The 21863-nt window shown below is 38.9% G+C and overlaps 4 protein-coding genes, 1 long non-coding RNA gene, 1 other non-coding gene and 1 pseudogene across 9 annotated transcripts in view; 4 read left to right on the top strand and 3 right to left on the bottom strand.

Annotated features, from left to right (window-relative positions):
- The first annotated feature begins 1770 nt into the window (after nt 1–1770).
- Nucleotides 1771–3348, top strand: LOC126784180 (protein terminal ear1 homolog). The gene is made up of 4 exons (XM_050509664.1): nt 1771–2216; nt 2506–2610; nt 2697–2856; nt 3175–3348. The coding sequence occupies exons 1-4, from the start codon at nt 1771–1773 to the stop codon at nt 3346–3348; spliced, it is 885 nt and encodes a 294-aa protein (XP_050365621.1).
- Nucleotides 3349–3833: 485 nt separating this feature from the next.
- Nucleotides 3834–3913, top strand: TRNAL-UAG (transfer RNA leucine (anticodon UAG)). The gene has a single exon. It is a non-coding gene; the product is annotated as a tRNA-Leu (tRNA).
- A 1012-nt stretch (nt 3914–4925) lies between these two features.
- Nucleotides 4926–5920, bottom strand: LOC126783238 (30S ribosomal protein S13, chloroplastic). The gene is made up of 3 exons (XM_050508667.1): nt 5703–5920; nt 5393–5617; nt 4926–5286 (listed from the first exon to the last, which is right to left on the bottom strand). Exons 1-3 carry the CDS (start codon nt 5814–5816, stop codon nt 5122–5124), a joined length of 504 nt encoding a protein of 167 aa, XP_050364624.1. The 5' UTR covers nt 5817–5920; the 3' UTR covers nt 4926–5121.
- Nucleotides 5921–6343: 423 nt separating this feature from the next.
- The window catches only part of LOC126783240 (small ribosomal subunit protein S13, mitochondrial-like), a 96257-nt gene continuing 80737 nt past the window's right edge, over nt 6344–21863 (bottom strand). The window contains exons 2-4 of one of the 2 annotated variants that reach the window (XM_050508671.1): nt 7931–8045; nt 6742–6969; nt 6344–6654 (exon numbers count right to left, since the gene is read on the bottom strand). In XM_050508671.1, the coding sequence (XP_050364628.1) occupies nt 6493–6654; nt 6742–6969; nt 7931–7990 (450 nt within the window). In that variant the 5' untranslated portion in view covers nt 7991–8045 and the 3' untranslated portion in view covers nt 6344–6492. Of the gene's footprint in view, nt 6655–6741; nt 6970–7930; nt 8055–21863 lie in introns of those variants that run through there. The other variant, XM_050508670.1, reaches the window with a different exon arrangement.
- LOC126784179 (subtilisin-like protease SBT3) lies at nt 10488–12735 on the top strand (annotated as a pseudogene).
- On the bottom strand, nt 12403–15660 carry LOC126783231 (delta(7)-sterol-C5(6)-desaturase-like). 3 transcript variants are annotated; one of them, XR_007670845.1, is made up of 5 exons: nt 15380–15660; nt 14466–14771; nt 13801–14139; nt 13218–13352; nt 12403–12540 (listed from the first exon to the last, which is right to left on the bottom strand). XR_007670845.1 is itself a non-coding variant. In XM_050508661.1 (3 exons), exons 1-3 carry the CDS (start codon nt 15600–15602, stop codon nt 13847–13849), a joined length of 822 nt encoding a protein of 273 aa, XP_050364618.1. In that variant the 5' UTR covers nt 15603–15660; the 3' UTR covers nt 13574–13846. The 3 variants fall into 3 exon arrangements, 1 of the variants encoding a protein (XP_050364618.1); XR_007670844.1 differs by having other exon boundaries at nt 13218–13269; XM_050508661.1 differs by lacking the exons at nt 12403–12540; nt 13218–13352 and having other exon boundaries at nt 13574–14139.
- On the top strand, nt 17084–19052 carry LOC126783241 (uncharacterized). The gene is made up of 3 exons (XR_007670846.1): nt 17084–17486; nt 17590–17653; nt 18399–19052. It is a non-coding gene; the product is annotated as an uncharacterized LOC126783241 (long non-coding RNA).

Here is a 21863-nt window from a genome sequence, read left to right as displayed (position 1 = left end):
GAACGTTTCCGTTTCCGTTCCGTAAAGTTGCAAACAATTATATTCATTTAAACTGAAATTCATAACTTTATAGAATTCAAATTAAATCAAATAATGTATTGAAATTTAGGGTTATTACAAAAGTAGGCACACGCATGCCCTCTTATAATTAATTAGGGGGAAACCCTGAGTAAAGTAATAAGACTGTACTCCTCACTTGAAATTCTATCCATGAAAAGTTGGAAACCCAGTTCCAGTGACCAGTGTTACCATCTTTCTGGTTAAATAGCTAATTAATGTACGTACGTATATATAAGAGCTTGTAATAGACAAATTGGCCGGTATATATCATTTGTTAAGAAACACCTTGAACATGTCTCAGTTTTGTTACTTTTGTACATATAGCATCCCCAAACCCTAATTTGTATGTCTTGTTGGATGTGGAAGCATTGCGCGCCCTAGCTAGCCATAAATTTTGTATCACTCTATCATGAAAGATGTGGAAGCAGGAAGCCACATATACAAGCCCATCTATAGTACGTACTATTCTTATAATTCATATCTGATATCGCATGTGAGCATTACCCGAGTTTCAATTTCTTATCTACTTTGGTGTAATGGAAAATCCCAAAGTTGCAGAAGACAAAGCATAGATACACTGATACAGCATTACTCGGACGACTTCACATTGTAATTCTTGAGATATTTTGCGTATTTGGAAGCCTAGAGTAGTCTGCTTGTGTGTTTTCAATTTTCAATATATGAACACTGCAACAGTTGAAAGCAGGATGCCAGTACCAACAGCTCGTGAAAACCCAAGTACTTACGAAACCGTTTAAGATTTTTAAGACCTCTCTTTAATTAATTGATTAACCGTATTCGAGCTTAGGAGTTCGTATCAGTGATGTGATATATGACTGATAAACCAACATGAAACATGTCAGCTTCTCCTTAGGTTTTATATATGAAGTTTTAATGTTGAGTTGTTTGAAGAATTAACCCATTAACCAACGGTTCATGCGAACATTAAGGAAGCAGACGACCAATTTTATTTTACGTGCCCAAAATTAACAGCTACTTTGTAAGAGAAGATGTAATTAAGTAGACTAGACACACTAGGTCAAAAATTACTGTAGAGAGCTTCTCATAAACTTTGTGCACTTCATCCAACAACCCTAACCCTAACTATATTACTCAATTAGTCCAAAGTTTCTGATCCTTCTGTCGTTTTTTATAGAGGATCCTGCTGCCTTTTACTTTGATCCAGAGGATCCCTTGTCCTATTGACCCCCTACCCAGAGATTCAGATAACCCTTGTTTGTTTATTGCATTTCATTTTCGAAGCTTACCTATTTTGGGCCTGAGAACTCTGCTCATTGAAAACCAGGGTAAACCTGTTCATACATTAATCCATGAATCTCTCTCTCTCTCTCTCTCTCTCTCTCTCTCATGATTTCATGTTAGCCGCCGAGATGTACGTAAAGTAGCCTCGTCTTGTTATTGCAGGGGAGCACTGTCCAAAATGAAAAGACAGAATGAGTAATACCGCTTCCCAATTTCTATCATTGCAGAGATATGTTATGCACCAAAATATGAAACAAACTCTTCTCAATCCCCACCGTCCGCTTCAAATTCAGATCAACCCTCCACCTACACTCGTCTTCAGAAAAACAAAAACCCTTCCTCCATAGTTCCAGTTTATAAATATAAAGTTATAAACCCAGTTCAAGTGTTCAACCCTCATCCACAACTACCGCTTGTTCTATTGTCAGAGACCAACAAGTCCTCACCATGCCCCCAAGGCATCTCAACCCCAACGCCAAACCCTTCTTCCACTTTCCATCCAAAACCTACTTTAAGCCCCTCAACCCTAATGCCGAGACATTTCAGATTCAGACTTATTTCTGCAACCCTTCATGGCAGTGGCGACCATTTGTCCCAAAAGATCACTACAAAGTCACAACGCAGCGTCCAAGTGTCATAACGTTTCTCCAAGCCATGAACCGCAATATTCCGGTCAGCTGCCGTAAGCAGCATTCCTTTCCCTGTCCTTCGAAGGACAGGAAACGACATGCTTGGAAACCTAAGCTTGAAGAGCACAAAGATCAGAGCAACAAAAAGTCGTTGGAGAAGAAGAGGAACAGCAAAGGGAACGTCATTACTTTCCCTTCACGTTCAGCGAACCAGAAATCGTCCTGTACGACAGTGATGATCAAGAATATTCCCAACCAGTTCCGGTGAGTACTTCTTCTTCCTCTCTATTTAAAACGCCGAATATACTCTGCGTTTAGGGCGTGCTTTTGACTTTATTTGACCTCTGCCTCTGTACATTATGCGTGTAACAGCGAATTGACAGATGGTTTTGTCGTTCTTTTGTCACGTATAACCCTTCTGTGTCATACATGTTTTGGATCCTGAAAGAAATATCTGTCTTTATTTGTACCATTTACATGCTCGTGTTTTTAGTAGTTTATGATTAGTAGATCGTAATCTGGATACTTAGTGTTAATTAATGGATATTTACAGGAGGACTGATTTGGTGGCCATATTGAGAAGACACTGCTTCGAGGAAAACAAGAAGTCTGAGTACAAATCTGAGTTCGATTTTGTGTATTTGCCAATGGATTTCCAGTGAGTTACCATTTTAAGGTTTCAATAGCTTTGTTAACAAAACCTCAACTTCATTAATCTCTTGTATGTATTTGAATTTTGATTAGGAAATACTGGGAGGACAAAAGAGTTGCAAATCTGGGTTATGCATTTGTCAACTTCACCAGCCCTGTTGCTGCACTGAGGTTTTTTCGGTACTATAACAACAGAGAATGGAATGTGAGAGTCAACAACAAGATTTGTCAAATTACCTCTGCCAAGATCCAGGTTTATACTAACATCTATCTTCTTGGAGGTTTCGTTCTTTTTTTCATCAATTTGGTTGTAAGTGCATCTAATTTTTGAAATGAAACTATGAAAATATAACTTTTGTAAGGTCTAGTTCTTTCTATCTTTTGATCAAGAAACCCCAATACTTTAGTAGCAGTGTAGCACAGTGTACAGTGTACATGTCTTGAGTTAAAAAAAAAAAGTGTACATGTCCCCCCCTATACATATTGATTTAGTCATTGTTTTGATTGATTTGTAATTTGACGTTAGAAGTTGCAATTGAAATGTTTGGTGAATGTCTGTGTGGTTGTGTAGGGGAAGGAGGCTCTTCTGAGGCAATTTGAGAACAGTGTATTCTGGTGCCACAGTGATATGTACTTGCCTGCGGTTTTGGAACCGGCTTGTGATGGTGAGTATCTGCCGGAGCTCATCAACGTCGGTTTCCGTGTCTGTGCACCATCAAGGAATCCCAGAAGGAAGGCTGTGTAGGATTTGTCGTTCCTGTGTTTCTTACTCTCCCAAGATGGTTGCTAGTAGAACTTCTGGGAAGAAGGGAAACATGGGTAACTGACTGCTCATTTAGATGTCCAATTTCATTTGTTTGCTTCTTCTAGTGTAGTTTTCGGATCGGTTCAGAGTTGGTATGTGTTTCCATTGTCTCCCTCGCGATCGGTCAAGTCAAGTATGACCATGCTTGTAACGCCATACTCTTAGTCTGGGGTGAATTGGAAACATATACATGGTCGGTTGTGTGTTGACTCAGAAACTCTATGAATTGTAATATGTGGAATTATGGATCGAGTTTATGTGTATTTTTCCTTTTCTTTAACCAATACTGTGTGATGAAGTACGTAACTACGTACAAACTATATATCAGATCTTACCGTAATTGCCTCACTTCGCACTTGGGTTTACAATTCTAGGTTTCAAATTGTTTATTACCTATAGTAGAATGCCATTAATAATCTCAATAGGACAGTTTGGCCGAGTGGTCTAAGGCGCCAGATTTAGGCTCTGGTCCGAAAGGGCGTGGGTTCAAATCCCACAGCTGTCACGGGTTTGCAATTTTCCTTTTTCAAACTTTAAAGCATTACATTTATGTTCCTGGACTCGACGATGTGTAAACCCCAGCGTGTTAGCTGAAATAAATCATTTTGATATTTGCCTCAAAGCATTGTTGCCCAAACCCTAATACTCTTCCTAAATACCTGGGTGTAGGCTATCAGAGTATGAGAGTAATAGCTAAAAACTGGTAAGAAAGCTGTAGGTGAGTACTTTAGTCAGTTGAGTGGGTAAATATGCCAAGGTAATTGAATTGTATAGAACTGAAGTCGCTTCCTAGGTATGAAACGCAATGGCTACTTACCCGAGCAAGTAACATTCGTTTTCATCAAGATTGGGGGAATGCACATAAAATAGAAGTGATCCTGAAATTATAGGACATTAAGATATATGGAGTATGTGTCGCAGACCTAAACAATCATATAGCGAATGGCCATGCTAGTATTGAGTTATGGGATTTATTGGAGTAATGGGAACATACTTGAGCACTAGTACGAAGACAGAATCACAGAAGGTAAAGAGAATCATGAGATTTCAGAAATCACTTCTAATGCAAGTTCAATCTTATTGGTCACACAGAATTTCTTGTAATGATTCTCAGTTTCTCACAATCCAAGTTCAAGCTCATATGGATGCACAAAGATATGAAGATAAATTGACTATTATATGCACTTGAAGCAGTTTGTAACACTCGTTCCAACTTTCAAATACAAATGCAAAAAATTAGAATTCATCATCACTTCATATTGAAAGAACATGCCAGCACTGAAAGTACTGGGGATCAGCAGCAATGTATATACAAGCAAATGTGATACCTCTCCAAAAGTCCACATTTATAATCGGAAAGGAGGAAATTCTGAAAACACTGTCAATAAAGTCATCACTGGTGCATTTAATTTCAAATCATAATGCAAAATAGTTTAAATCTTGGTTTAAGAACTCATCAACATCATTTCCTTCTCAATCTTTACCAATCCTTCAGAAGAAAATCATGCTCATATTCATGAACAAAGATAACAACCCCTAATGAAATGCATTATAAAAAACCAATCCCAAATGCGCTTGAATTCGTCTTAAACTCTTGATTAACTCAAAGCACTTTCACCAATTCCACTAAATACTAACCAAATACACAAATCGAAACAACACAGACTGCAGGATCATCAATTACAAAAGACATTAGAGACACAATGCGATTACTTAACGAGCTTTCTTCTTTCCAGCAACAGTGACCCTCTTACCCTTCAAAGTCCTGGTGTTGTTCTTAGTCCTCTGCCCTCTACAAGGCAGACCCTGAATATGCCTTATCCCCCTGTAGCACTGTATCTCCTTCAACCTCCTAATGTTCAAAGCATTGAACCGCCTCTGAAGAACAAACAAAACACCAGACCCAACTCCATCAAAACCCAAATCCGACAGTACAAAAAACACAACACACTAAACAAAACAACACCAAACTAGAGAGTCTTACCAAGTCTCCTTCAATCATGTACTTGGAGACCTCCTCACGAATAATAGTGAGCTCTTCTTCAGACAAGTCTTTAGTGACCTTGTTCTCCATTTTCAAGTCGTTCAGGATCGTACGTGCTCTGGTACGCCCGATTCCATGAACATACTGAAGTGAAAACTCGACCCTCTTGTTGTTTGGGATCTCAACTCCCCCAACACGCACACATTTGATGCTCAAACCACCCACCTGCGCAAAAACCACAACACCCGTTAACCCCTAAACCTCAATTTTGAGCTGGGCACAGAATTTAGAGATGAAGTTTAGTTTTTACCTTGGTGGGGGTTCGGACTGGGAGTGAGAGAGTGGTGGAGAAAGGGTTAGGGTTCCGGCCGGTGCAGACTACGGAGAGTGAGGGCGCCAGAGGAATTGCCAGGGTTTGCGCCATTTTTTGAGCTCCAGAGATTTGCTTGCTGCGTTTGTGAGTGTGATGTTGAGTTTTGCGTGTGGATGAAGACGATGAGGGCTTCTTAGCTCAGCTTATCCTTGTGTGAAGATTTCAGTTTGTTTCTCGGGTCTTGACAACTTGACCCGACCCAATCCAAGAAGGCCCAAACGGGGGCGACTTTTAATGCCTGTGCAAGGATGAAGCTATGAACCAATGTATTGGTTTTTGTCTTTTTGAAGCGATGAAATGAATTGTTAGTTGAAGAAAGATGATCTACACTAAACACGGAGTCGAAGGTGCAAAGTTTCGTTCGCATAAACATAAGGGAATCATCAACGGTGAAGAGCAATCCAACATTCTCCACCAAGTGGTCTTTGCAATCACGATGATTTTCTTGGGAAGTAGGTCGGATAATTCAGGCAGCACCACAGAGATGAGACACAGATGAAACATCTTATTTCTCCGAAATAACTCATGAAGGGGACGTTAACCATTTTGTAACTACAAGAATTTGAAGCATTGCAAAGTAGGATAAATTCTGAATTTTAAATCTCAGAAAGAGTAACATGAAGCCTTCTTATTTCGAATGCCAACAACTTGAAACATCATAAATTGTAAAAGCAGTCAAATGTTTTACCCATACTGAGCTCCTATCTAGATAAAGCGAAGAAAGTGGCTATTTGCTCCTTCCTCCATAAGGAATGCGCTTAGCAGCTTTTCTGGTCCTGGCATTGGTCTTGGTACGCTGTCCTCGGCATGGCAACCCGTCACTATGTCTTATCCCTCTGTAGCACTGGAGGTCTATCATTCGTCTAATGTCTTTCTCAACTACTGCATTCTGAAAGGTCCAAAAATCAAATATGTAAATGACACAACCATACAACCAGTGTTCAATAGAGGAAGAAGGAGAAAGAGAGAGCTATACCAGTTCCCTTCCAATTATGTACTTGGATAGTTCTTCACCGATTGCAATGATTTCTCTCTTAGTCAAGTCCTTGGCAAGTTTGTTGTCCATGTGGAGCTCAGATAGGATGTGGCGAGCCCTGGCTCTACCTATGCCATGTATGTATGGAAGGGCGTACTCAAGGGATTTGTTGTCGGGGATATCCATTCCTGCTTTTATAGTGATGCATCGACCACGTATCCCGCAAAACTGCAAGAAAAAACAAGAGTTCAGAATGACAATGACACATAAATCTGTTCTTTCCAACTTCAATATACAAAAAATCAATGGTCATCACTACAACCCAAACGAGAGTCGCATCATGACAGTAGTGATCACAGTAAAATAAAGTACACAATGATCAGCAATACCGGAACAACTCAGTTCCAAAACAACAATTCCAAAGAGGAACCGAAAGGAATCAGTTGTGGTAGTATCATGAGTACTATGACAACAACAAACCTACCCTGCTGGCCGAATGACAGAAGCAATGCAGACCAGCTATGGAATATCAACTATGTCAACTTGGATCACTCATCAGTCATCAATACTTGTGTTTGATGATGAGCCTTGCATTGCCTACAACAATTCTCGTTCTTTGTTTGAATTAACAGTTTTGATGCACTGGTGCTGCTACAACTTCCGAGGGAATGCAACCATCAGTTATGAAGCCAATTAGTAAATGAACCATCTTCGGCATTTCTATGTCTTCTCTAACTTAAACCTCATATGACCTCTTCGCAACCTCAGTAATTTTAAGGCTACAATAAAAAGATGGAGTCATCCTACTGCACCTATTTCTAGCTCAGCGGGTCTCGACAGAAATTGATATTTTACATTCAGCAGGGAAAAACAACAGAATTTAATATTAAAAAGTGATAAATAATTCAAGAACCAGGTGATAATAACCTAAACTCACATCATGGAAGCATTCATTTCTATTCAGATACAAATTTCATAGAAGTGAGTAACCCACTAGCTCAAAATGACTGAGAACAGAAAACAAATAAAACCTATGCCCAAGCAGTTGCATAAGAACACTTTTTACACAAAACCCAAATGCATAAGTTTGCTTGTAAGCACTGAACAAGCGAGGTTTGAATGATCCAGTGATAAACCTCAGAGCCTCTGAGACGAAGAGAGAAAAGGGAGATTATGGGTAAAAGCTCACCGGTAAAGATTGAAGGAGGCGACCCCCAACATTTGAAGCGACTGCGCGTAACCCCAACATCAAATCGCCAATCGATTTGTTTGATCTATTCAGTATGCACCAATATTCGTCAGATTAGGGGGGGGGGGGGGGGGGTTTGTCTTGCAACTTTCGACCGTGTTGTGTCTTGGTATGCACCAATATAAATATATATTTATATATATATATATGTATACATTTTACTTGGGCCTGGCCCATTCCGCCGCCTATCAGTTTTATGGGATCTGTAGTACAGAAGTCAGAACTCAGAACATACTCACTACAGAATGTACAATAAGTAATAAAAAAATTTACGCGACGTGCAAGTACACGGTGTAATTTTAATTATCTATAAATATTAGAGTCATCGTGATCTAAGATCTTAAATGATACAAATTGTCGTGAATTTGCATGTCATGTATAAAAAACTCTGAATGAATTGTCATAACATCATTGTAAGTTTCCTTACTTCCCTTTGGGAATTTGAAGTGTCATTATAATGTCTAGAGTTTTGCTTGGTTGTAGGATGGTTTTTGAAGAAGTGAGGGATAATAGCTCTTGTGTTGCAATAAAAATTACTTTTAACACCATGCCTAGATTAACGCTTAGCATCAACACAAAATGGATTGATTTACCTGATGAGATCCTTGGACTCGATTATCCTTTCTCCCACACAGAGAAGCAGGTTAAATCCAGCACATTATGAAAACAACGGAATACTCAGATCCCATGCTTAACTTGACCGAGAGCTCCTTGCACACAGTCCCACCTTACACTCTAGCCTGAAGAGAATGAGAAAGAACATTATTTCTTATGAAAGGTTGCTACTTAAAGCTTCTTAGATGCTCAAAACATTGTGATGCGTTGTTACTCCATAGTTCATCTACTAATGGCCAGAGAGACGAATATCCGCCTAGAAAAAACAAAGCACATCACACAGCTAGCATTTTCCTGTAATGTTTCTTACATCTATATCAATACTTTCTTATTCTTTTTGCTTTCTCTTTTATTGGTATATATAGTGTTATTTTAGACTATATATGCTCATTCTGATTCAGATGTATTTACCTACCTACCTACATAAAAATGTAAAAGAACTCTAACCTCTGATATGATAACCCAAGAAAAAAGAGGAGGGGAGAGATCAGACTAGAAAGAGAGCACTGCATACAGCTAGCATTTTCCTCTAATGTTTCTTATATCTATATCAAGACTACGTAAGCTCATTCCTAGTCGGATTTATCTACCAACCTACATACAAAATGTACAAGAACTCAAACGATGAAAACAGAAGCGGAATTATATAGTAGGTAGAGATAAAATCCAGGCTAATTAATGAATCAATAATGTATTTGAGTCCGATAATTCTCAAGAATAGCAATCTACTGACTCAGCAATCATTTTCTCTTAGTTATTTGAATGACGAAACGCGATTAACACATTACACATACACCATCTATATATAAAAGCTGTTTCAGGTGCGGAGGTCTGTACCTTACGTACGGTACGCATTCGCCAAGTTCCAGCGACGACGGGCCGCAACAGCAAGGCGCACCACCACATACGCAATATCCACCTCCCGACGATTCTGTCTATGGCGGCCGGAGCTCCATCGGCAACCCACATCATTTAGAATCTGCAAATTTCAATTTCTGAGCAAAATCCGGCAATTTTGCGACTCTGGCCGCCGTGGGTTGTCGATGGAGCTCCGGCCTGCATAGACGGGACCTCCAGGAGGTGGGTAGTGCGGCTGTGCCGGTGCGCCGCGCTGTTGCATAAGGTACAGACCTCCGCACCTGATCACCATTCTATATATATCTATCAAACTTGAACCGTTCATGTTTATAAGTTTAAATTCCAATTTTGAATGTCTTAATGTCACGAGCTTACTCTTTTGCTATGCTACTCGTGCGGCTTTAACAACTCCCTTATGCTAAGTTAGTCTTACTCTCGCAATCGCCCTGCTAGAACAATTGAAAAGACAAAGAAGATATCTCTAAAGAGAACTTATATTGAAGAAAGAAAGCTTACAAGTGTATACAAGTAGGCTTGATGGCTTCTTACTTGATGCCTCAAATGTGAGGGGTGTCTTGCTATTTAGAGGCCTCCTCATCCTACCTCTATAGTTCTAGAGAATTCTAGGACTATGTACAATGTAGATGACTCTAGAGAATTCTATACAAGTCTACACAACTCTAAGATGCACCTTGAGTATTCTAGAGAATTCTAGAGTGGTCTTGTTCCCTTAGCCTCTGCATGGTTCTAGAGAAATCCGGAGATGTCCCAAGGCTTCCCCATTCTTCCGGAGACTTCCAATGTCTTCTAGGACCTTCTATGAGTTTCCAAAGAGTTCCGCCATATTGGATTTTCCTAGAATACTCAAGTGTCTTCGGTAACCTTCCTTGAGCCATGCTTGTTTTAAAAATGCTCAAGGTAAAACTTGGCTAAGTTTGGCGGGATGTGACATTAAGCACTCCATTTTGGCAAAATTTTTATAGAGGTAATCCACACATTAGACTCTAAAAGTTGAACGGTGGAAATGCGAAGATATGATCCGAGAAGTTGGTCAAGTGATCCATCTCTTTTTTAAACCAAAAAAAAGAGATCCCTCAATAGAAGGCCCTGTTACATTACGTTAATTCCATACACAATTTCCTCAGTGCCACATCAAGAAAGATGAGTTTCTAAACCTACAAATGCATTTTCAGATACTGAGGAATTCCAAACCTACATCATTCACATAGATCAATCCCAAAAGCCTTCGTCATTTTTGACCCACGAGGCATGGCACAGATCTATCTTAACTTCGTTAATGACATCTTCATCCCATGTAGATCAAGAGAACGAGATGTTGTACTCGTACAACAATGTCATGCACCGTTTCAGTGCCAGGCTGACTACCACTCAACTGTCCGAACTGGAGGAGTCTCCAGCTCATGTCGCCACATATCCGGAGTCATTTGGCATCTCTTGACAACACACAGTTCAAAGTTTCTAGGACTGAGACGAAACTCAGGCTTATTGCTTGCTTCCTCGTCCAGCCAAGACGTGATTATAGGTATCATAGATACCGGAGTTTGGCCGGAGAGCGAGAGTTTTAGTGATAGAGGAATGTCTGAAGTGCCAAAGAGATGGAAAGGCACATGCGGGATCATTGGGGCTTGATCCTTTAGCAAAGGCCTGAAAGCAGCATGAATCATAATCTCGAAGAAAAAAGACTTTGATTCACCACGGGACTGGTATGATCATGGCACGCATACTTCATCAACAGCTGCAGGTAATCACGTACTCGGCGCAAGTCACTTCGGATATGCAAAAGGCACGGCAAGAGGGGTGGCACCACGAGCCATGTACAAGGTCGTCTGGTAAAATGACTCGGACAAGAAAGCAGCAGCTAGTGATTTGCTTGCAGGCATGGACCAAGCAATTTCCGATGGTGTTGATATATGTCACTGTCTCTTGCCTTCGACAATGTTCCCTATTTTCAACGATGTTCTTGCCATTGCTTCTCTTTCTGGATAAAATGGAGCACCCTGGATCGCACCTTCACTGCAACACTAACCCTAGATAATGGTTCAACATTTGAAGGGACCTCATACTTCCCGGAGAGCATCTACATTACTGATGCGCCATTGTACTATGGTAAAGACAATGCGAGCAAAGCAATATGCGATTATGGAGCACTGGATAACAACGAAGTGGCAGGAAAGGTAGTCCTTTGTGATAATGCCATCGAGACTAATCTCAGTGATGTTCTATTTCAAAAGACCGAGGTGGAGAGGGCAGGTGGTTATGCCGGAATCTTCAGAACTAATCTCTCACTCTTAGAGCCACAAGACTTCTATATTCCTGCTGTAGTTGTTCCAATTGCTGCAGGGGCCTTAATTAGAGAGTATGCAATGCAGGTACATACACCAAGAGTTAAGTCTGAGTTTTGTGCACACAAATTTGGGTTCAAAACCCTCACCAGAAGTAGCGTTTTTCTCTTCAAGAGGACCATACCCAATCACTCCGGGTACTCTAAAACCAGACATTCTTGCTCCAGGAGTCGATGTACTTGCTGCAGTTACACCTAAGACGCCATGCATGGAAGTAAATAATTACATTTTAGTGACAGATTATGAACTACATTCAGGAACAACAATGAAGGCACCTCATGTCGCAGGCGTGGCAGCTCTGCTAAAGGCCGTTCACCAAGAATGGAGTCCGGCGGCATCCGGTTAGCTATTTTGACCACGGCATACTCAACCAGCAATTCTCACACCAGCATACTAGACCAACAGTCTGGTCTTCCTGCCACACCTTTAGATTTTGGTGCAGGCCACATCAACCCTAATAAGGCAATGAACCCCGGACTGTTGTATGACATGAATGTGCAAGACTACATTGAGTTTCTGTGTAGCCTGGGGTACAATGACAAGCAGATGAGAGCTGTTATTAGACGAAGCCAATGGACTTGCAGACAATCGCCCGCCAAACTGAACCATCCCTCAATCATGGCCATCTTCAACAAAACTGACATTTTGAGGACCAAAAACTTTAGCAGGGTTGTGACAAATGTGGGAGATGACACATCAATTTACCGAGCAATTCTGCAAGTTCCGACCGGAATGAGGATTACAGTAGAGCCTAAGACTCTTACATTCAACAAAAAGAATCAGCAGCAAGGTTTTGTTTTGAATGTAGAGATTGAAAGCAAGGCCCCAGCTGTGATCTACGGTTATATTAGATGGGTTGATCACCATGATCACAAGGTATCAAGTCCCATAGTGATCAGTGTTAACTAGTACTCTAGTAGTACAGCCGTGCAAGATCAGAGAATGAGAAATAAAATGAACAAGCGGATTTCAGTGGTGAACAATATTTCGACCGTTCAATAAGCAAAGATCACTTAGTTATGAAATAATTTGTTCAGTTTCACAATAAGATTTCTCTTGAACATTTTGTTTTCTTTTGATATTGTGAACATTTTTTTTTAATCAAGTTCCACCTTTTATTTCATCTTCTTTTGGTCTGAAAAAAAAAACAAGAAGGCCATCTTAATCAACTGCTTATTTTCAAAAACTTATGGCAACTTGGTGAATGAGGCCTCATACTCACGTGCACGCTCATGCAAGTGAGATCGACAATGTTAATCACAGATGAGGCTAAGCACATAGAAACATGCCATTTTAACATTTTCTGAGCTCGTGAACCTACTACATAAAATTTTAAGTTATATTGAAATAACAAATTTCTTGACTGAATATCAAGTACATCACGTACTCACCTGGGCAGTGCCCAACACCACAATGCACCTCACCTACTCTCAGTCTGTCAAGCTTCACAGAAAAAAAAATGTCAAGACCATCTGCATATCCTTACTGAAGCATTCTTATGGACCTCAAAAATCCCGATATTTCACCTGTAGTTTTTCAATTGTTAAGTTGAAAAATTATGATATAAAAGAAATTTAACAATAAGTGATCTCAACCAAAGAAAAAAAATATTGTAAGGGATGCTTTCAGAACAAAATATTTACAGGGGATCCCCATTTTTTGTCCCCTACTGAAGACAATGATATTGTAAATTCTCCATGTTTAGGTCCCCTTTTATGTGAAGAAGAGTTACAGCTAGCAAAAGAAGAAAGGCAATACCATGGTGGTCATTCCCAAAACTCTAATTCATTTAAAACATGAAGCAACTCAAGAAGCTAAAACTTCTCTCAAAGTTCAAACTATCTCCTCCCATGGCCATTAACTCAGGAATTACCCAGACCATATAGAAAATGCTCAGGTCAAGTATCTGGCAATATAATTTACAAGCAGAAAATCTCATAAATAAAAGACCGGAGAAAAGGATTTTCAGCCTACATTTAAAATCAATGGGAAACTCAGTGCTCAGGAAGGTAAGCGTGCTTCATAAGACCTTTGACTCCTCAGTGATAGGGTCGCGAAGCGTTCCAAACATCCAGTCCATCCATATCGTATAATGGCCATAATTGTGGCGATAGGTAGTATGATGAATTGTGTGGTAGCCAGCACCCATCACAGGCCATATATTGGCATGGATGCAATCATGAATATTTGCTGTCCATATGGCTTCAATAAATAGGAGCACTACGTGAGTAGTCAAATGCATTGGCACAAGAAAGAGAGCTATAACATGCGGAACTGCCTGCAGTATCCCATCAAGTGGATGGAAAGCTAAACCTGCACATATGTGAACAAATATTGCTATCACGGCTACATTTTGGATGAGAATAGATTGGAAGGACAGTTAAAATAGTGTGGATGGAAGCAATCGTAAAAGTTTTGATCCTTGATGAAAAGGAGAATATTGAGGAAGAGAGAATGAACAAGCATATGCACCATCATCAAATCAAGTTTGCTACACACTGTTCACATACATCCTAATACTTACCGAAAGCCGGCTAATAAATCAAACAAGATCAAAAAGATTTATGTGTACGATATATGCATCCCAATTATTGACACAAGGCATGAAATTTAGTCTAGACAAGTAATTATGAACTTACCAGCAAATGGAGAGAGGGTATTCTGCTTGTTATAGATGTGATGTATATTATGAAGCCATTTGTACAGCGGCTTTATGTCATGCAACTCCCTATGCATCCAATAGATCCCGAACTCCACAATTATAAGATAAATCGCCAAGTAGATGAAGTAGGCAACCCAACCTACATCACTTATTCTTGAGAAGCACCTCGACCAGCCATTTTCAACCATGTACTCAGAGATAGACGGAAGAGCACAATACCACGGCATGGCCTTCATGGCAACATATATTTGCAAAAGCATGGCTTTATTAGAGGGAATGGCATCTGCAATGAGGTAAGATGTATCAATATATTACCACATACGAGGGAAGTCACTTATTTGTCAATTTATCATTTAAGAAAGTAAACTTGAACAGTCCCCAAAAAACATCTTCATCAATAGTGTAACCAAAAAATATCTGTATCAATAAGCAATCAACCTCAAATGCTCGTGAAAAAGCAATGATGCCATAACCAAAACTTGATTATCAACATGCAATAACCCAAAACAAGTAGTATTCAACAAGTTTACCCAACATAATGCCAACTAATTTTTAATTCTAATCATGGTGAAGGTGATAGCATAACAAGGAGGGCTATTGAAGTTGATCCAAGACCTTCACTGATTCAATTAAGTAACCTCTTTGGTTGATCCAACTAAAACTCTTTACCAGATGCGCACTAAACAGTAATAAACAGTAAAAACAGGAAAGCAGAACATGTGAACTGCTAATTCAGGGGGGGGGGAATCAAAGAAAGAAAAAAAATCCCCGACTGGACTAATAATTGAGGGAAAATAGAGACAGAGACAGAGAGGAGGTGTCTTTGTGGAATAAAAAAACAAAACAGAACAGAAGCAAAGTGAAGATCGATCGAGATGTGTGGTGGTAGACCTTTGGGGAGATAGACATTGCGTTTGAGGTAGTAAATGTAGAAGCACCAGAGGAAGCCGGAGATGAGGTAGAGGATGGTGCCGCCGAGGTAGTTGCGCAGCCACGACTGGTAGAAGGGCGGCAGCGGGGCCCACATCCAGTTGGGCAGGAGGCTGTTGAGGACAATGCGGTTGTAGAAGCTGGTCTCCTCCACGAACAGGTTCAGGTACGACGATGACTCCATGGCCGCCGGCGAAGGGCGGGGCGGTGATTTCGAGGAGGGAGAGAAAGGTGGGATGGGATGGGATGGGATGGGATGGGCAGCTGGTATTTGAGAAGTGGAGGAGTGAAATAGAAGTGGGTGTAACAAAATGGTTCCAGTTTATAACTTTATATGGTGAAGGGGCGGACCATCATACTTCATGTGTGCGCTGTTTCGGCCCAGATGTTTTTTCTATTTTATATTTTGTGCAGAACGGGCCCGGTAAATGCCTCCACCATTTAATATGTTCTTTAGTTTTTTTTTTTGTTGCTGAGAGGATAATCTGATTTTATGTTGGGAAGAATCAGTAATGTATTTACGATATTGTATGAATGTTTTTCTGTTGGTCGTGTGTAGTTGGAGTAGGTTGTTACAATAAATGAAAAAATTATTTTGTTAAAAAATAAAAGAATTTGAAAGTTGTAGTATTTGTCTTTCAAGTTTTTGAATCAAACACGACTCTTTATAACAGCTTACATGCACATGGTATGTTCATGTCACAAGTCATACATGCAAGTAGTAGTTTTGTATTGTAAGTTCATTGTCCTACTAATTAATTTTGTTTTGTTTCGCTCATGGTATGGTTGTCGTAATCGTTCCTATTAGAGAGGATGAAGACAAATTGTGGTTTCCCATCTTCCAGGAGATTGAGATTCTTAGTTGGCTTGAACACAAGAACATAGTTCAATACTATGGGTCATTTGAGGTACTCCTTATACCCTTGTGCTGCCTAGCTTTCAGCTTGAACCACTGAATCTTTCTAAGCTGAAATTGTTTTGGATGATATGATGCGTGTGTGTCTGCTAGTTGTTTGTTTGTTACCACAGTAAGTAATCATGCATGTCCATATGCAGTACATAAGTTTTCTCTAAGTTAGTATAGTTATATGTAGAAACTTCCTTCTTTGTTACTTTACATGAGACAGCTGATCATTGATGATGATATGTATATGCCTATAGAGAATTCCACCTTTAGTTCGCACATTGACCATAAAAAATCCTCAGTAGGTGATGAACTGTGCCGTTTTGAAATAGTAAACTATATTTTCTTTTACCCCTTATTTTCTATCTGATCTTTCGATTCATTCACATACTATAATTAAAAATATGTAAGAGTTATGCTGACGGAGTGGATGTTTCCCCTTCATTAAGGCTTGTAGCATCGATCACCACTAGAGTTTCGCAGGTGTCTTTAATGTCATGCTTGTTTTGATTATACTCAGTATTGTCTTGAAGATAAAGTTTCCAATATTTCTAATTAAGCGGTAGATCGTAATAGTCCTGTTCTTTTACTTGTTTTTGTTTATCACTCTGTTATTTATGTTTCACTGATGATCGTGACAGTATGGATCAAATCTTTATATGTGCATGGAGCATGCTCCTAATGGATCCATTCGACGACTCTATCAAAGATCAAATCTTTCATATCCTCGTGTCTCTAGATACACAAAAGAGATCCTTCTCGGTTTAAACTATCTTCATGGGCATAATGTGGTTCACAGGTAATTCATGTGAGATTAGTATAATATGAGAAAGTTGTGGTTTCTGGATGTATTGATCTGACCATAATACTTTCTTTGAGCATTTTGCAACGTAGAACAAGTCATCTAAAAAACAAATGGTAAGTAGAAGAAGTTAAAGAATTGTGGTTGCACCTTCACAATGTCGATCCATTGTTAATCTTTGCTTCAATGGTTTTGTCATTCGCATCTCTATATTTCTCATTTCCAGGGACATTGAGTGCGCGTCTGATAGAATAGTTATATCTAAACTTATTCTCATTGATCTATGAAGGGACATCAAATGTGCAAATATTTTAGTGGATGCTTATGGATCTGCAAAGCTTGCAGATTTTGGATTGGGAAAGGTTTGTCTTCAGTTCCTGATCATTTTTATTCTACTGTTTTCAAAAATTATCAAACTGGTCGTGAAGCTTTTCTCCTAACAGTATGTTCTGTTTCCTTTTCCAGATAACCACCAAAATGAATGAAATTAAATCTTTTGCAGGGGACTGCATTCTGGATGGCCCCTGAGGTTGGTCTTTGAAATTCTTATTCTAACAGAGGACTCCAGATTTTTGCCATTATAATTATACTTGTAAAAAAACGGAAGTTTGTTTTGACGGTTCTATATGAATGTGAACAATTCTTTGTACACTTGTGCTCTCTTTCTGGTGTCGGCAGACATGTTTAATACTGCAATTTGATACTAATCCAGTCATCCAGACATGAGAAAGGGCACAAACTTTAGCAAATTTTGTTTCTGCTTCGACTTTGATGAATTGTTGGTCTGTTCAGGTTACCATGCTGAATTTGGACAGTTCTAACAAATTATCTTTCCAATAAATTGGTAAATGTATAAGATTTATAGAATGATAGCTTTTTGAATCAGGAATGCTCTTCAACACAAATATGGAAGTGAAAAGAAAGATGATTGTGCGCATAAGTGTTATTATATTGCTGACCTACTGTGAGCGAAAACATGGTATATATGGTTAATGATTGTTCTTATGGATTAAGCTATCTTGCAATTTGAAGTTTTGCCAGCTTCTGCTTTCCCAATATTATCAGTTGCACACTTGCACAAAAAGTTTCTGCATTTAGGTGGAATGAATCTCATATAACATCCAAAAGCTCTGGTTAGTCTATTGAAAGTGTGCATATTGCACATCTTGTTTGAGGCTGCACAAGTAGATTTTGTCATGTTCAATTTTGCACAATTAGATTCTGTCATGTTCAATGTTTTGCTAGTCTTTCTGAGTTGTGCTATGCTTGTGTAGGTTTTTAGTGCGAAAATGAAGAACCAAGTTATGGGCCTCCAGCAGATATATGGAGCCTTGGTTGGACTGTCTTGGAGATGTTAACAAGGCAGGTTCCCTACCCTGGTTTGGAACCGGTTAGTGCCATTTTCATTACAAGTTTCACTCTTTAAAGTTCATCATAGTATATGAGGTGATGCATCTTTCATGTGTATGCTCAACAGTTTCAGGCAGTTTTTAAGATTGCAATGGGGGGGCTCCCTCACGTTCCTCATTTTCTTTGTAAAGAGGCGCGCGATTTCATCCATTGGTGCCTACAAGTTAATCCAAACAATCGACCTACTGCTGCTCAGCTCGTGTCATCCATTTGCCACATCTAGGCCTAAGAAACCACCAAATGTTTTGGATCACTTGGATGGTCTTCGTATTCGGATGAAGGGAAACGAACTTTATGCAAGAGGGTATTTCACTGGCTATGAGTATGAGAGCGTAGCCATTTAGATTAACTGAGCTGTTAGAGGCAGGAAACTCATTCGATTCAGATTGTAAAGATTTAAGCATAGTGCCTAAAGAATTTGTATCGTTCCAATTTTATCGGATGTCCCCGATTTGTAAAGACACTGTTGTCATATAGACTAAGTCTCTTATACTCGATGTCATAGGCTTAATAATGTTGTGCATTTATATTTCTGAGAGTATATAACTTGTTAAATGGAAGGTAATCAGTGCATCACAGGTCGAACATAAGTTGGACATTACTTATCTTCGGCCTCTCCTCCTTTCCTGGACCAATACAGTTTCCTTGTTCCATTTCAAGAAAAAATAAACAGTTTCCTTGTTCTTCATGGATTTGTATTACACTGGTTATATAACAGAATACTAGTTAGTCTACTTCATAGCAAGGGATTGAAGGGAACATACAAAGAGGCCCCTTTTCTGAGAAGGAGAATAATGGGAATGAAGTATTGGATGAATATGGCTGTTGTATATGCACTTGTATTCTGGTTCTTTTCTCATGGCACCGTGGTTGTGTCTGGAAGCATGGAACCGGTATAAAGAGAGGGGACATGTTCTTCTTCCAAGACCTCACTAGTTCAGATCACCCCATTCGTGCCGGAGACATGATTCTTTTTAAGTATGATGCCAAAGACATCACAGCGTTCCATCGCGTCGTTACTGTTCATGAACGACGCCAAGCTCAAGATGGCAGCCACCGCCACCGCCACCGCCGGAGGAGTTGATGTACTTACAAAAGGAGATAACAATGCTGTCGATGACAGGATCCAGGGTTTGTATGGCCAGTGGCTTCAACGACAGGGTATCACCGGCAAAGTGGTGGGGATATTACCCTATTTGGATGGCTCAAGATCTTCCTGGTCGAAAATAGGTATATTCTCTCCATTGCCTTCCTCTTTTGGTTATCAATCCAAACCATCACCGCCAAATTTTCTTGTATATCAACCAAATTTCACGTACTGAAAAGATGATTAATAAAAATAAAAAAAGGGGTAATTGATTATAGACCTAAAAATCAACACCCTTTTTAATCTAAACTCAGCCTTAAAAATCTTTCAGTTAGGTTGAACAAGAAATAAATAAAAAATTAATTGCGGTAAGAAATCAAACTTGTTATTGATGAAAATTACTTTTATTACCACTAGTACAAATACATTTGATATGTTTCTGAATTGTTTAATTATAACTTCAATTTAATATCTCATCACTTTATATTAATACATTCACCTTGAAATCCCTCTATTTTTGAAATTCCTCGTCACCTCCAAATCTCTTACTCAAGTACTATCTTAGAGTAAGTATTTTTGTTATTCTATGTTTTCAGTGTGTGTGTGTTTGCTAAATCTGAAGAACCTATGTAACCGGTAAAAAAACATAATCCTTATTGTTCAGTGGAGTACATGATTCTACGAAATAGGTATATTTTTCCTTAAGTCTTCTAAATATGTGAGAGGATTCGTATGGCTACTTGTGTATTGGTTGAGATTTGTAGGTTTCATAATTATGTTGAGTAGGTGGGTTTCACAATTTAGTTTGGATTTGTATCTGTAGAATATGTGTGGTTTTGTTGTGCATCTAAAGTTGAGGTAAGAAGTTTTATTCTATAGAGCATTAAAATCTACTTAGTAGGTAACATGATTTGTATATGTTTAACAGGTATACGTAAAGTGGATAATTGTTTAGTATGTAGTGAGATCTATATCCATAGTGTTGGAATTGGGCAATTATGGGGATTCATTATGTTCTTTAAATTATAGTGTATAGGGTTTTTTTGATTTATAATAGATGTTTTCAATCTGCTGAATATGTAGGAGAATAAAAAGCATATTTCAAGTATATGAAAAAAATCTTTGATAACATAAAGTGATAGGAGGCTAATAAACGTCAAAAGATGGAGAAATAAAAACTAAGGCAAAATTTAAGGCTCATTATGACAAATTCAAATAATTAATCGTCTTAAATAAGAAAAAAATCAAAATTCATTCAATCATACCTCTGTTTCACTTTTGTATATTTTATAATTTCTCTAAATTAATGTTGATACCCGATTTCCTCAAATTTCTCCAAAATGAATTTGTAATTTTCATTTATGATTGATATAATTAAATGTTAACAAAATTATAAAGTTTGTCAAAACTAATTTTAAAGAGGAGTTTCAATTTCTCAACCTAAAGGGTAAAAAAGTGAAACAATTCTAAATAAAAAATATTTGTTATAAAAATATTAGGTTAAAATAATAAATTTGGGTTTAGATTGAAAAAACTTTTAGGTGTGAGTTTAGATTTAAGTATGGACTTTGAAATTGGGTTTATGTCTAATTATCTAAAAAAAACATCCTTTCGTTGACATCCTTGATCCTCACCCTAGCCTGCTCTTTGCATGCATCATATGAATTTTCAGTTTCTAAGCTCTTCAATTATTACAAGCCCATATATATGTATTGATTGATTCAATCTCATATATACCTCCGTACATTGTCTGTTCGATCGAAATAAGCGGTATCAATGTTAAACAAATAAGGGGCAATTAATCAAGTTATTCAAGAGCAAGAAGAAGGCAATATATGGTTAAAAAAGCTATCATAGCAGATAATTAGCAAAGACATAATGGGGTGGTTCCGTACGTGCGATTGTTGTATGCGCACTTATTAGTAGTCATTGCTCAAGTCGCCGTCGTTAATTAGGACCTCAGAGTGAGGAGGCCAGCTAGGGAGATACCTGCAATGTACCCCTGTAGTTGATCGAGCCCCATTTGCTGATGAGACATTCTTCAGTAGTTCAGTTTTAGTTTGATGGTAGGGAAGTACATATATATGGATGATCGATTAAGTAGTACTCTATCGTGTCATTGAGCAACGTCCAAATCAAGATTCCGGCCGGCACTTGAAACCGTAAGTCAGTGGAGACCCTAAACGCTAGTTATTTGCAACAGGCCGGCCGGGGATTCGCAAAGGTATAGGGTTTTACCTTA

Source organism: Argentina anserina, chromosome 2, assembly GCF_933775445.1.
Source record: "Argentina anserina chromosome 2, drPotAnse1.1, whole genome shotgun sequence".
In the NCBI taxonomy this organism is placed as follows: domain Eukaryota; kingdom Viridiplantae; phylum Streptophyta; class Magnoliopsida; order Rosales; family Rosaceae; genus Argentina; species Argentina anserina.
Note: the sequence above shows the minus strand (reverse complement) of the source record. Positions and strands in the feature narration are given on the sequence as shown.